The sequence below is a fragment of the Pteropus vampyrus genome, unplaced genomic scaffold, assembly GCF_000151845.1.
Source record: "Pteropus vampyrus isolate Shadow unplaced genomic scaffold, Pvam_2.0 Scaffold116, whole genome shotgun sequence".
NCBI lineage: Eukaryota > Metazoa > Chordata > Mammalia > Chiroptera > Pteropodidae > Pteropus > Pteropus vampyrus.
The window spans coordinates 140919-155426 of record NW_011888897.1 but is presented as its reverse complement, the minus strand read 5'-3'; the positions used below and the strand labels follow the sequence as shown (position 1 = coordinate 155426).

General features: G+C 36.4%; 1 protein-coding gene across 1 annotated transcript in view; it reads right to left on the bottom strand.

The window, feature by feature from the left end:
• Positions 1-66: 66 nt before the first annotated feature.
• The window catches only part of CLEC1A (C-type lectin domain family 1 member A), a 19282-nt gene continuing 4840 nt past the window's right edge, over positions 67-14508 (bottom strand). Inside the window, exons 2-6 of the mRNA XM_011365750.2 lie at positions 8072-8170; positions 6543-6719; positions 3081-3232; positions 1684-1802; positions 67-597 (exon numbers count right to left, since the gene is read on the bottom strand). Of these exons, the coding sequence (XP_011364052.1) occupies positions 447-597; positions 1684-1802; positions 3081-3232; positions 6543-6719; positions 8072-8170 (698 nt within the window). The 3' untranslated portion in view covers positions 67-446. The remainder of the gene's footprint in view (positions 598-1683; positions 1803-3080; positions 3233-6542; positions 6720-8071; positions 8171-14508) is intronic.

The window sequence follows — 14508 nt, the reverse complement described above, 5'->3', positions numbered from 1 at the left end:
GAGAGGAAAGAATACTAGAAAGTAATTTCTAAGTCAAGAAAGTGGATTGCAACTTTATGGGTTTCTGAGACTGGTGAATAGTGTAATCAAGACTTCTTTGTGACTGGTAAGCATGTGCACAAACCCAAGCGCGGAAGTGCTGGTGAGCCTAAGCAGGAAACATGAAAATCCTTCTCGTGCCAGTCAAACGATTGCCTTTCTGATTTTTTTTTTTTTTTTCTGTTTCCCAATGTCTCAATATCCCTTGCATCGACCTTGCTTGGCGCAATCTTTTTGTTGACTTGTTGTAGAAACATGGATCAAATGGGGGGAGAGAGGGGGACAGGAACTGAAACCAAAGTATTACAAGTGCAACTTTTGTTCTGATCTTCAGTTTCTCTGAAGAAAGCCCAAAGTCATAGTCATAGCTGGAGAGTCAATCACTTCCATGTAACTGTTCAAAGAAACTATGGGAGTTTCTCTAGCTTGACTGTGGTCGCCATTTTTTCACATGCACACCGCCTCAACTCTTTGCAGTCCTTGGAGAAGGCCTTTCCATTGAGGATGGTCACACAGTCCCTGCTTCTTAGGCTTGTAAAATCTATAATTATCTCAAACCTTAAAAAAGAATAAAAGGTTAATCTTAGTCTATTTCTAAAATGAAATAGTAAGTACCCAGAAAGTATACAGGAAGTATTCCTAGCTTGATAAAAATTAAAGAATAAATGCCCAGGATGAGTTTGCTGGAAAGATGGAGCCACCAAGTTCTTTCTTTTCACCCCCTCAGTTTCTTAGAAGCATCAGGTTAGCCAAAACAACAAAAACTGTTTTTAACTAATACTACGGTATGCATTATAATCCAAACTTAACATATATTTTATTGTCATCTGAAAATTATGTACCTTTAGTTTACTTAAAAAGTATCTACTCAGTTTATCTAACTGTAAAATAATAATGATTACATTGAATATGTCCTATTTCCTGGGAGAATAAATCCTATACGGTGTATAGAGAAGAAAGGTGTCTGTTCAAACATGGCCTTAAATGATAATATATTTTGGTATAGACATTACATTTGCCTGTTTCAAAGGATACCATGTACAATTCCATCTAAATACTCATATAAGTAAAACTAATTTTTGATAATAGCACCATATATGTCATCTCGGAGATTTTTAAAAGATTTTAAAGATTGTGTTTTTAAAGATGTGCTCTCCATTTCAATGCACAGAAAGCCAAGAAATCTGAAGTCTTATGCTCTCTCTGGGTATTGACAAGTTGTGAAGTTTTGTGACTTTAGGCCACCATTACGACCTGGGCTTCAGTTTATTCATTCATAAAAGATCTCTCCCTCTCCTCTCCTCTCCTCTCCTCTGCTCTTCTCTCTCTCCTTGAGTGAATTGCAGACACTTTTAATGCTCCAAGAAACTTCAGGCCCTGAAATAAAAATTTCTAAAAGCAACCAGACAAAGAACTTTTTCTATTATTTTACTAATACTTTGTATCTGCCTCCCTCGCTGCCTTATAAGCCATTCCAGAGCAAGTACAACATTTTATACATTGTTAAGCATTCTCCCGCAAACTTAGTTTCCAATACAAAGCAGATGTTTCATTAGTACTTGTTGAACCAAATTGTTGAACTCTTGTCACCCAAGCAATATGTCTCTATTAAAGCCTTTCCCACAAAATATTCCGAAGGCTTACAGTTCAGAGGTGTAAGGGGCTCCATCTATCCACAGCCAGCCCTTGCCACTACCACTGCGGGATAGCCCTGTCCAATAGGAGTAGAAAAACTCACTGTAGCTCTGAGACATGGCAAACTCCTGTGAAAGACACACAAGAAAACCTTAGCTTTAGAGATATTATAATATATGTATACAAAGATGTGTTGGGCCAGCCAACGCTTTTAATATGAGAACAACACCAGTCCTGCCTTACCTAGATGATAGTACACTTAAGAGAAAAGCGTTTGTGCCAAGATCAGTGAATTTGTCCAAGTTAAAGAATTTATTTTGTTTTAATAAGCATGTAACATATACTGATATTTTAAAGCCAAGAATCACATCAACCAAGATTGATAAATAGCCCATTATTTTCAAGTCACAGGGTAAACACTAAGATTGTTACAAAAAAATACAGAAGGCAGATTTACAAAGAGATGTGGAGTGATTCTGGGAAATGGAAGACTATGAAAGGAAAAATGGGGGAATGGGGAAGTATTCTTTATAAATACATGTGAAAAGGACTGCCCAGGAAGGAGAAAAGAATAATGAATATACTTTAATGCAAAAAAAAGGTAAAAAAACAAATAAATAAAAGAATTTGGAAGAATGATATATGTCTCAGACTAGGAAGAGGAGAAAAACATTTTTTTCATATGTATTATATGTGTGTGTCTGTATGTGTGTCCCTGATTGCGATAAGTAGGAGAGTCTGTGGACCCCAACTCCTTAGACTCTTCTTGTATAGCTTTTTATAAGAGTTTTTTTTTTCTTTTTCCCCTCTTTAATTGCCACCCCCCCGCCCCTCCCATTTTCACCCCTGACCTATGGATATTGCCATTTTCCCTTTAAGAACAGGATCTCTGAAGGCGGGGCATCTACTCTCATGTGCTCTCAGTGTGCACCTGGGGCCTTCCTTGCCCTCCACTGATCTGGCACACCTGGGGCCTGGCACCCCCAGTGCACACTCGGGGGGCCCGGCACACATAGGGTATGGTCCACGGCTCCACCTGCAACGTGAACCCACAACCTTCTGGGTGTAAAGCAGACGTGTTAAACCCTACACTGTGGTGCCACCCCTAGAGTTTTGTTGCCGTTGTTGTTGTGTTATGTTGTACTCCACATCCCCGTGACTGTTTAGTAGCTACTAATTCGTACTTCATTCCTTCATGTTTTTCATCCAGCCCCTCAACCACCCTCCCCTCTGGCAAACACCAGTTTTTTTTCCCTGTATCTGTGAGTCTGTTTTCATTTAGTTTGTTTGTTTCTTTTGTTCTTTAGGTTCCACATATAAGTGAAATCATATGGTATTTAACTTCCTCTGGTTAAAGACTCGTTTTTGAGAACACTTCAAACACTGACAAAAACTCAGGACCTTACCAGCACTTCTTGTGTGTTTATCTTCAGCATGGTAGAGTTCTCAGCAATGCAGAAATATTCACAGCCTTGCCAATTCTTGCTCTCTTTATAGAACTGGTAGCATTTGTTCCCATGCCACTTCCATTTTTCTGGGCAAGGGCTACATCTGTGCTCTTGGAAAGAAACCAATTTTAATGTTATTTTTTACCCAGATTTGCAGTTTTTCCATGCTTGAAATTACATAGTATTTGATGATCTAAGAAAGAATGGGTTCCTTTTCTCTTAGATATTTAATTGCCCGGGCTATGATAGCTACAAATGTTTACAAAGCACTCACTCTATGCCTTGATTTATAATTGGTACTGAGCATACAAGGGAAATTGAAACAGACACTACCTGCTTTCATGGATATGAACTCAAGAAAGAATGATTGGAATTTCTTGCCCTTTGCCTTATGCAATTCAGCATACAGAGAGAGTATTGTTTCATTAAGAACTTTTCATATGTTCAGAAACTCAATATGCATTGTACTTAATAAACATTTGAAGTTCTATCATTTTCTTCCTCAAAATCCTCTTCTATGATTTTTAAATGCAATTTATAACAATAGGATATAGACTCTTTTCTTATTCTAAACACAAGTAAATACAATTTTAGAAAAAATTACATAAATATGAAGCCAAGTATGAATTAGAATGGTAAATCTCCATGTATTAGAAATCAAGATAGGCATCAAAGTTAGAGAAGTAAGTGCATAGATCAAGAGTGAGATGGACTACATGGATAGTGGTTGTAAATATAGGAACTAGACCCTGAGAGCCATGGTTTTAACACCTATGTGGGAATATGGCCTTGGCCCTTTGAGAGCTGGGGACCTATAACCAGATCCCTTGTGGGTAAATGGGATGGGAACTCAATAATTCCATTAAAATGTCTTTATTTTACCAATAATCTAGGGTCAAAAGATTAACATGTTAAACTCTGAGTGGTCAATACACAAGTGGGTATTATATTATTGTTTGTAGTTATCTGTATAGTTGAAATATTTCATAAGGTAAAACAAAATTTTAAATAAATCAATAATTTAGGAGACTTCTTTGTAAGTCAGTTTATATCTCTGGCCCAGATCTCCTTTCTTATATACGAAACTGACTATTCGTATCTCCACTACAATATCTAAATTATATTTCAAATTCAGCATGCTCCAAACAGCATTCCTTGTTTCTAACCTTCCCCTGTATAACCTCAGAATTCACCCCCATTTCACTTGATTACATCTTTATACTTCTAGTTGCTTTACTCCAAAACTCTGAAGATATCTTTAACTCATTTTTTTCTTTCATACTCCATTTTATTTCATCATGTATTCATCTCCATTGATAATATCCTAGTTTGAGGCACCATCATCTCTCTCCTGGATTCCTGCTATAGATTTCTGTTTCTGTCTTTCTCTTTTCCAGTCCATTTTCAACAGATTTGCAGACTTAGCCTTTAAAAATTTATGTCAGATCTGTGTTTCCTCTACTTAAGATCTTGTCATGAATCCTCATTTTGCTGAAAATAAAAGTCAAACCCCTTACAATGTCCCCTAATGCCATAAATACTCCCTCAATCTGCTCCAGGCACACAGGCTCATTATTCCTTGGATATGCAGATAAATTCACATTTTAAGGCTTTTGTACTTCTTGTTTCCCTACAAGTCTTATTGTATTTCCACATATGTAATTACCTCAACTTTTCAAATCTTTGTTCCTATACTATCATCTTACTTAGGATTCTATGGCATTCCTATTTAAATTAGCAACCCACCATCCGTGAATTCTTAATCTCCTTTACTTTATTTATTTTATTTCTATAGAATTAATTACCCCCTCATAGTTTATATTTAGGTTGACCAACCACTCTTGTATGTCTAAAACCTAGTGTTTCCCAGAATTCAGGACTTTTTAGTACTAAAACTGGAAAAGTTTCGAGCAAGCTGGGACAAGCTGGTTATCTTAATTTATGTTCGTAAGTCTGTTTATTACCACCACTCCAATAGTGTAAGAGATTTATGAGGACAAAAATCCTTGTATTTTGTATGGCCCTCAATAAATACTAGCTGAGTGGATGGATAGGTGGATGAATAATGGGAAGGAGGGAAGTAAGAAATGAAAAAAAGCTAAATAAAACTGAGAACTAACATCAAACCAAAATTATATGAACATTTTCATGAGAATGAAGAACAACATTAATATATTTGCATAATTTTAAATTTAAACTAAATAGAGTTTATTCGTAAAGCTTTTTTATTTGTTTTTATACAATTAGATGTAAATTCCAGAGACCACTGGCTTTAGAGAAACTTGGGTTACCTTTTGATGATGTGGCACCCAACGACAAAAAGTAATGTATACTGGGTAATCAGAAACATGAGAAAAAGAAGGGGGAAAAATAACTTTGTGAATTGGTAATGTGTTGATTATCTTGATCTTGAGCTTTGCATAATGTATGTGTATATTGAATCATCACACCATTAAATATACACCTTTATATTTGTCAATTATTTCTCAATAAAATTTAAAAAAGAAAAAAATTGCGACCAATGAGATCACTAGTCATGTGGGAAAGAATCACTTAGGAAAGTGGAAGTGAATCTATTGATATTATTTACTGGGTAACCATGCAATCGGGCTGTCTGGTTAGTGTGAGAAGTGGTACATGTCTGGAAGATGAAGAGATGTAATCCTAATTTCAATTCCCTAAAAGAAAAAGAAAAATTGGAGACCTAGAAATATATGTTGCTCCAATGCATGCATGAGGAAGGGAACAGAAGGGAAGGCTGACTTGCATAGAGTTGGACACTGTTATACACAAAAAGGATAGGAGAAAAAGAAGACATAGGAATGACATGATGCTTCTAGCTTTGTGCAGCAGAGTTTATCAAAAAAAACCATTGGCATTATCATCATAGGCAGTTCTTATTAAAAGGCAAATTTTTGGTACCTAGACAAGTCTTACTGAATTAAAAGAACTGTAATTTAATTCAGTTTATCAGCATTTTAAACCTGATCTCTATATGATTCTTAAAATCTGAGAACTATAATTATAAATTCGTTTACTTCTTAATGGGGAATAATTTATAAATGCATTATCAAATGCAGACTACTGTTAGGTCTCTACGTGCCAAGATAAATTGAGAAATAGCCCTGTATTTTATTTACTTGTACTGTTGCTTTGGTTATTTAAAGTTAATTGTTTTTATTGTTTAAAATGTCAGAATTCCTTCATGTATTGTAACACAGATGTATCTGAACTAAATAATCTCAATAACTGGAGATGATTTGGATGTCCAAACTCTTTATTCAGTTTGCCAAACAACTAGTTAAATAATACAACTAGTTAATTAATACAGTGGTTCCCAGAGACACTAATGGGAAAGTCAGCCTATATTGACAGACATCCTGAGCTCAGAGGGGAGCTTAGTGATGAGGACTCACTCACCTCCAGTTTTGTTATAGAGCTCACGACAGAGTTTCTCAGCCACACGCTGCAGAGTTTCTACAAGTTTCTTATTCTGGGTTTGGAGAGATTGCAGTTTTCGGGAGAGATTCCCCAATCTTTCTTCCTTTTCAGAAATACTATCTTGCTGACTATTGGAGAGCTGGTAGTACTGAAAAACTAACCCAAGTTACCAAGTCAGACTGGACAGCTTATTTCTTCATTTCTATTTTCTACATATAGGGAAGACAAAACAGTGTATTGTTTATGATCTCAGACTCGGAGAGCTCATATTGCCTATATTCAAGTTTGGACTATAGAACATAACAAATTAATTTCTCTATTTCCCTGTCTGAAAATGTGAAGTCATAATAACAATCTCTAACTTCAGGAATAAATTCCTTAACCATATTTACTGCTCCATGAATATTTCTGTGTATATTCTCAAACCAGTACTCAACCTGAAGCCACATTTCAATTTATTCCTTGATTATTACATTGAGTATTTATAATGCATCACACATTATCTTATTCAGTCACTAAATTAGTCATATTATCATTTCTATATTTTTATAGATTTGTAATTGGGCTCAGTGAGAATAAATAACTTCTTTAATATTATTTGGCTAGAAAATTTCAACACTTAGATTTAAACTCCAGGTTTCTAAATCTAAGTAGAGAAATGTTCATGAATTATGAAAGTTGCTTTCTATCTTTAAAAAAAATGGTGGCTGAAAAACAATAGTTATATCAAAATGAAGTAAAATTTTTGAGGTCAGGATAGAACACTAAGAAATATAATTGTTTTAATTTTAACATTTTAAATTGCAAACAAAAGTTCTAAAATTTTCAATAATAATCAAATTTTTAATATTAAAACCTGCTTTTCTATGTAACCTTTCACCTGAACCACCTTCTTCGACTGTTTCGGAAGCATTGCTGTAGGGTCTCGATCTGATGAAGCAAGTTCACGCACTTCCTTTTTTACATTTCTGAACTTCTCCTTACTAGTCTGAAATTTAAAGACTTTTACACATGTGTTGTTTCCTTGTTTGATTTTCACAAGTTTTTTCAAAATAGTTCTATAACTTCCTGGATTTTTTGAAAAATATTATAGTGATTAAGGACCTGATCTGTCCTAGTATTGAGTAGGATGTAAATGAAATCTCTCCACATTAGCCTACTCAGCTAGTCATGCTAAGAGCAAAAACCACTGCCTCTACTCTTTTGTGAAATGGAAGAGGGCCAAAGCATGCATTCATTTAAAATTGTTAATTTTAAATATTAGCATATAAATAAACAGACAAAAATCTTCTTATCTCAAACAGAATATAAAAGTCTAGCTGGCAAATGATTACTGTATTTTAATGCTTCTTCCACTACTCATCATTTAAATAGGTACTTCAAGGCAGATTGAATTATGCACAGGCTCTAGAATTAAAGTTAAAAAAATATATATCCATAACAAGTATTTCTCATCCTGGACAAACCTTGGAACCAGGATCCTCCCCCAAGTCAGAGCACAGACTTACACACAAGCCCCAGGGCTGCCAGGCCAATCAGTAGCACCAGGCACAAGGTCAGCAGGGTCAGGGCGACTGGACGCCAAGCTGAAGAAGGAAGCTGGTGCTCTACAGAGAACAAAAGAACAGGCAGAGTTTTGCTTTTTTTCCCTATTGGATCTATGTCAGCAGCTAGCAAGTGAAAGGAGTTTATGCTGGGAAAGAACATATTCTGCAGGATAACAGTAATCAGGGGCTAGATAACTTTCCTTCTGTCCTCAGAAACATTGTCATAAGGCTCCATGCCAAACCTCTCTTACCCCGTGACTAGATTCTTTCACCAGCCCCACCCATTTCTATTCCCCACACCCACCCAGTCCTGCTTTGCACTGAATCAAGTTATACATTACCATTATCTTTATATGGTTGTTTATACAACATTTTTTTGGTCAAAATTCATTATACTCATGAAATGTCTTAAGAAGGAATAATTTTTCACATCGTTAGAGAAGAGATGAAATTAATTTCTTGTTACTTTTGCAAAACATCCTCCCCACCCAAGTTCTATATATGCTTCATCTAAAAAGCAAATTGCAAATCGATAAGATATGATCATTTTACTGCTTCTTTTGGGATTTCTTCATTGAAAATCCCTCTTTTATATTTTTTGTTCATTCATTTGAATTATATCTCTCCAAAAAATATAGATTATAATGAAACACAATCATCAATTTCTCGCGTGGATCCACGCTATTTCAATTTTGAGCCAATTAAGTAGTTAAAAAAAAAAAAAGCTGTACACAGTATCCCTTGTGCCCAACCCCCCAAGCCCCGAGTTTGCCTTGTGGTAATTTTAGGGGCTCCACCTAGTGGAAAGCAAACCCATCACCTAGCGAGGTCAGCTATAAATCTAAATGACCTGAGATATCTGACAAGGAAGAACCCTAATCAGGTGCATGTAGCATCTAGCATTGTGATTAAAATGAAACAAAGGGAGAGAGAAACCTTCAAACAAACTGATCTCTTTATGACCTATGAGTTTTACTTCATTGGGAATTCAAATCAGGTTCAAAAACAGAAAGATTAAAGAATCTTAAATTCATGTCCTCTTTAGAAAAGTCCCTTACATAATATATTCTAGGTACAGAGATTTGTGCTAAATATTATTTCCAAATAAGGAATGATAAGTGGCAAAGATAGTATAGAAATAGGAAATATTATTACTATCCTATAGAACTTAAAATCTAGTAGGGAAAATAAGTAAAAATCATGGAGCAGACATCAATATATTTTAAAACGTGAATCTTATTTTGTGTTAATAATCATCTCCTTTATAAAAACTTTCAATGTCTTATATTACAATTAGAATAAAATCCAAATCACTTTTCATAAAAACTCAAATTCTTCTTTTTAAAATCTAGAAATTTGATTATGATACTTTACAACTTAAATACTTCCAATAGCTTTATTGGAATAAAATTCTATGAAAGTATTTTTCATCTATATCCTACTTAATTCTTTCATCTCTTTCTGCACCACTCTGCTCTCACTTAAATGCTTTACTCACAGTGGCCTCTATTTACCCTTGGAACAAACAAGCAGCTTGTTCCCTGCCTTAGTACCTATTTCACTGGTCAAGATGGTGAAATAGGTAAATGCTGTGCTTGCCTCCTATCACGACCACACCAAAATTATAACTAAACTATAGAACAGCCATCATTGAAAATTGCCTGACATCTAGCTGAACAGAAGTCCTATACCTAAGAACATACAGGAGAAGCTACCTGGGGATGGATAGGAAGGGCGGAGACATAAAACTGGCTGGTCCCACAACCGCGTGTGCTGGTTAAAACTTGGGCAGGCTATCTCAGCTTTGGAGGTTTCCCTGGAGGAGTGAGTGTCCCAGCCCCACACCAAGCTTCCCAGCCTAGGATTCCAGTGCTGGGAAGAGAAGTTCTCACAACATCTGGCTATGAAAACCAGCAGAGATTGTGGCTGAGTGAGATAAAAGGTGCCTGGAATTTCTCTTAAAGGGCCCACACACAGACTTACTCACTAAGGGATTCGCTCTGAACTCTAGCACTGGGGCAGCTGCTTGAAAAGCACTAGGGACACACAGGAAGGAACTGAGTTGAATGGCTTCAGAGTGAGGGCTGAAGGGGCAGCTATCTCCCAGACAGAGGTGCTGGTAGAATCCACTATTCCTTTGTTGAGCCCTTTCTCCTCCCAGCATGGAGACACAGGCAGCTGCCATATCTGAGTCTCCACCAACCTGGCCAACACTGGTCATGTGACCAGGTGATTTCCTGAGACCCTGCCCCTCCCAACTTGCAGTCCCTCCCAAGCACTTCCAGAGGCTTTTCTATACAAACAGCCTGTCTTGCCTTATGCTGCGGACTTTGCTGAAATCTCTCAAAGGTTCACAAAAACCAAGCAAGCAGCATCTGGCCTTGGTGTGCCTGTACTTCTTGCTGAGCAGCTCCAAGCCCAGCACTAGCGGCAGCCAGCTTCGGTTCCCGACTTGGCCTCTCAGGGCACATCCAAGCCTAGCACAGGTGGCAGCCATCTGTGGATTGCTTGGTGGCTCATGCCAGGTGGCCCCGGGTAGGGCACAGGCTGCAGCTGAATTTGGTCTGTGGCAGGGATGCTCACAGGAGGCCCCAAGGCCGACACGCTCAGTGTCCAGCTTCGGACTGAGCTGAAACATCACTTGGGGCTTCATCCAAGGACAAAACACCCAAAAGACAGACTGGGCAGGCACCAGAATTCTGCTAAACTGAATCCTGCTCTATAAGATCAGCCCTTCACTGTACAGTCCTCATAACTAATCAGCCCTAGAGTAATCCCTCCCATTGATGTGTAAATAGCAACCATGGAGGGCACACACAATCCATAAAAGGGATACACATGAAGCACCCAGCTCAGGTGACCAGGGAAGACTGTACCCTGAGCCCCACAGCACATCTACTATATAAGGCTATGCTGCTAAGACTGGGAAATATAGAAGCCCTTCCTAACACAAAGGAACAAACACAGGGAGGCAGCAAAAATGGAGAGACAAAGAAACATGTCCCAAATGAAAAAAACAGAACAAAACTCCAGAAAAAGAACTAAACAAAATGGAGACAAACAATCTACCAGATGCAGAGTTCAAACACTGGTTATAAGAACGCTCAATGAACGTAAGGGAAGAGTAGATGAACTCAGTGACAATTTTAACAATGAGATAAAAACATTAAAAAAGAACCAATCAGAAATGGGGAATATAATAACTGAAATGAAGAATATATTAGAGGGAATCAATAGTAGATTAGAGAAAGTAGAAAACTGAGTTGGCATTTAGAATATAAAGTAGCAGCAAACACCCAATCAGAACAGCGACAGCAAAAAGAATCCAAAAAATGAGGATGCGATGGATTATTACTCAGCCATAAAAACGAATGAGATCTCGTCATCTGCAACAACATGGATGGGCCTAGAGGGCATTGTGCTGAGTGGAGTAAGTCAGGCAAATGCCATATTACTTCACTCACATATGAAATCTAAAGGACAAAATAAACAAATGAACAAAACAGAAACAGATTCATAGATACAGAGAACAAACTGCTGGTTGCCAGATGGGAGGGGGGGTTGGGGTATTGGTGAGAAAAGAGAAGGGATCAAGAATACAAGTTGATAGTTACAGTTACAAAATAGTCATTGGGATGTAAAGTATAGCATAAAGAATATAGTCAATAATATAATAACTATATATGGTATCAGATGCGTACGAGGCTTATTGGAGCAATCACTTTGTAAGTTATATAAGTGTCTAATTGCTATGTTGTACACCTGAAACTAATATCATATTGTATGCCAACTGGATTTGAAAAATAATTTTTTTTTTAAAGCAGTTATTTTGTCTATCTTATTCACTAGTATATTTCCAGTAGTGAAAATAGTGCCTGGCACATAGGTCTGAATACATATTTGAATAATTAAATAAATAAGGAATAAAATCATGAAAAATTAATATTACCTAAACTATATAATTTTTACAAAAGCACAGAAGATTATCTAAAGTTAAAACTTACAGGTTGACTTTTAAAAATCTATAGACTTCTGAGCAATATTTCTGTCAGCAGAGGGCAGACTCGGGTAAATTCCTCTCCTAGCCATACTGGTTTCTATACAGTGACATGTGAGATTCTAATTCATAAACAGATTTGGGAGAGATCTTATTTCCTTTGATTAGCTGGCTTACATTGTTTGCTGTAAATTTTCCTGGAAATTGCTAATTTCTCAAGGCATTGATTTAAAGAGTATCTCAGATCAAAAGAGCATAAAAGAATAAGTCTAACCATCCTCTCCACAATCCTGTCTTATAAAAGTTCTATATAGCCAAGAATATTAACCAGGTGGATTAGAGACGCAAGTGCATATGTGGACTGACTACTGTGGTGGCTTTAGTTTTTCCACACTCTTATTACCATCAGATATATTTCTTCTTTCTTTCGGTTTATATCTCTCTTACAGTAGAAAGCAAATTCCTTCTTGGAAAAGATGATGAGAACACCAGCTGAAATAAGCCCAATTAATGTTAAATGAATGAATGAATGAGTGAATGTGTCTAGTATATATAAATATCTCTGTTATATGCTCATCTACCCCTGCTCAAACCTATTTATTTTAACACACATGTAAAAGACATAATTTTTTTAAATGCTGTCTCTTTTGATGATTAACATTTTTTGGCTAAAATTAGAAGTAATAATAAGAAGATAAAAGAGAAGAAAAACTATGGAATCAACCAAATTATTTATTTCTTAAGAAACCTGTTTTCCTTTTGATAATATTGGGGGCAAAAAAAATGTGATTTTCTGTCCAAAGGATAAAAAAGAGTGAACTTAAATCCTTACTGCAAAGTGAGGTCATAAACTTTAGGGATTTGGACATTGTTTAATAATAATTACTTCCGTTTAAAGAATGAATACACGACCTTCCTAAGGCTGCCTCTGGGACAGAATAAGAAAGAAGTGTAGTATATCCTATGCTAAGAAAATACAATTTGAAAAATTACCTTTTAAGAAATGATCATTTGGAATCCTCTCTCTGTCTCTCTCTCTCTCTCTCTCTCTCTCTCTCATTCTCTCTTTCCCCTTCCCTCCCTTTCTCCCTCCCTCTCTCCTTTACTCTGTCTCTCCCTTTCTCCTTCAGTATTCACAATCTTCCCTGTTTTATCTAAAGATCCAGAGAAGCACACCCCTAGGGAGTTTCTATACCAGATATAGTCATTTCTTAGGAAATCAGGCTTCCATGATGAAAAGACTGGAGTTGAAAGTTTTACTTTTTCTTTTTCTTTGATGCTGTTTTCCCCTCTAGTATTTTTTTCTAACTGTGGGTTCAATGTTTCTGAATTCTATGGTCAAGTGACCCTGATTATAATGAGGTCTCTCTAGGGACCACCTCCACCCTAAAATAAGAAAAATAAGCTGCTTGGGAGGTGCTTCAGTTTGGCTTGGCTTTACTGGGTCTTTATTTCTTGGAAGAGAACTCCTGCGCTGTCTCCTGAGGCATGTTTAGAAAAAGGTGTGGACAGGCCAAGGACTGATACAAACATCCCTAGGAATAATAAGATATATATAGGGAAAAAAACCAACCCTTTCCTGTATCCTCTTACTATAACTATATTGTAAAAAGGTACAGTGCTAAAATCAAATTTTGAATACGAATTCCTTTGTAGTTACAAGAAACTTTGTGGATAAAGAGAGTTGTCTTACTAAACCAATTACTCTTCAACAAGCATCAGAAAAGGAAAATTTTATACACCTCCATTTCCTGGGCCTATAAGAAATGAAACATTATCAAACATAGTCTATTAGTATGCCTCCAAGGTAGAAAAGATCATAAAAGCTGGAAAAGACAAATAGAATATAAATAATTTGCATGAAGCCACATTGCTTTTATCTTTGTATATGAGGCCCTCACAATGGAAATGTCCCTCCAGTGCCCTGTCTTGCTCTGCCTGGAAAAGATGGACTCAGCCTTACAGATCACATCTAATGTCATCTTGTCCAAAAATATGCACATGAGTAAACACAGTAACTTATTCATTTCTATTTGATTTTGTGGCATCCTACATATATTCTATAGCACTACATCATATTGTCTCATAATTCTTGATTTAGATTATTCCTTCCAGCTTCTCCAAACACCCCAAAATAGGGTCTCCCCAGTGCCTACCCTAATGCTTGCTATTTAGTAGGTATGCTTTAACGATTCACTGAATCAATTGATGCGATTTGTGTCACGACTCATCGATGAAAGGTTATGTTGTAGTCGAGAAAATAAAGCTAAAAATCTAGAGAAAATTGGAGAATATTGTAATTAATATGAATAAAGAAAGAATGGAACTTAAATTTATCATTAAGATTTTTTTTCTTAAATTCAAATAGGTTTTCATATTCTTTTGCTAGGAATACTTTTAA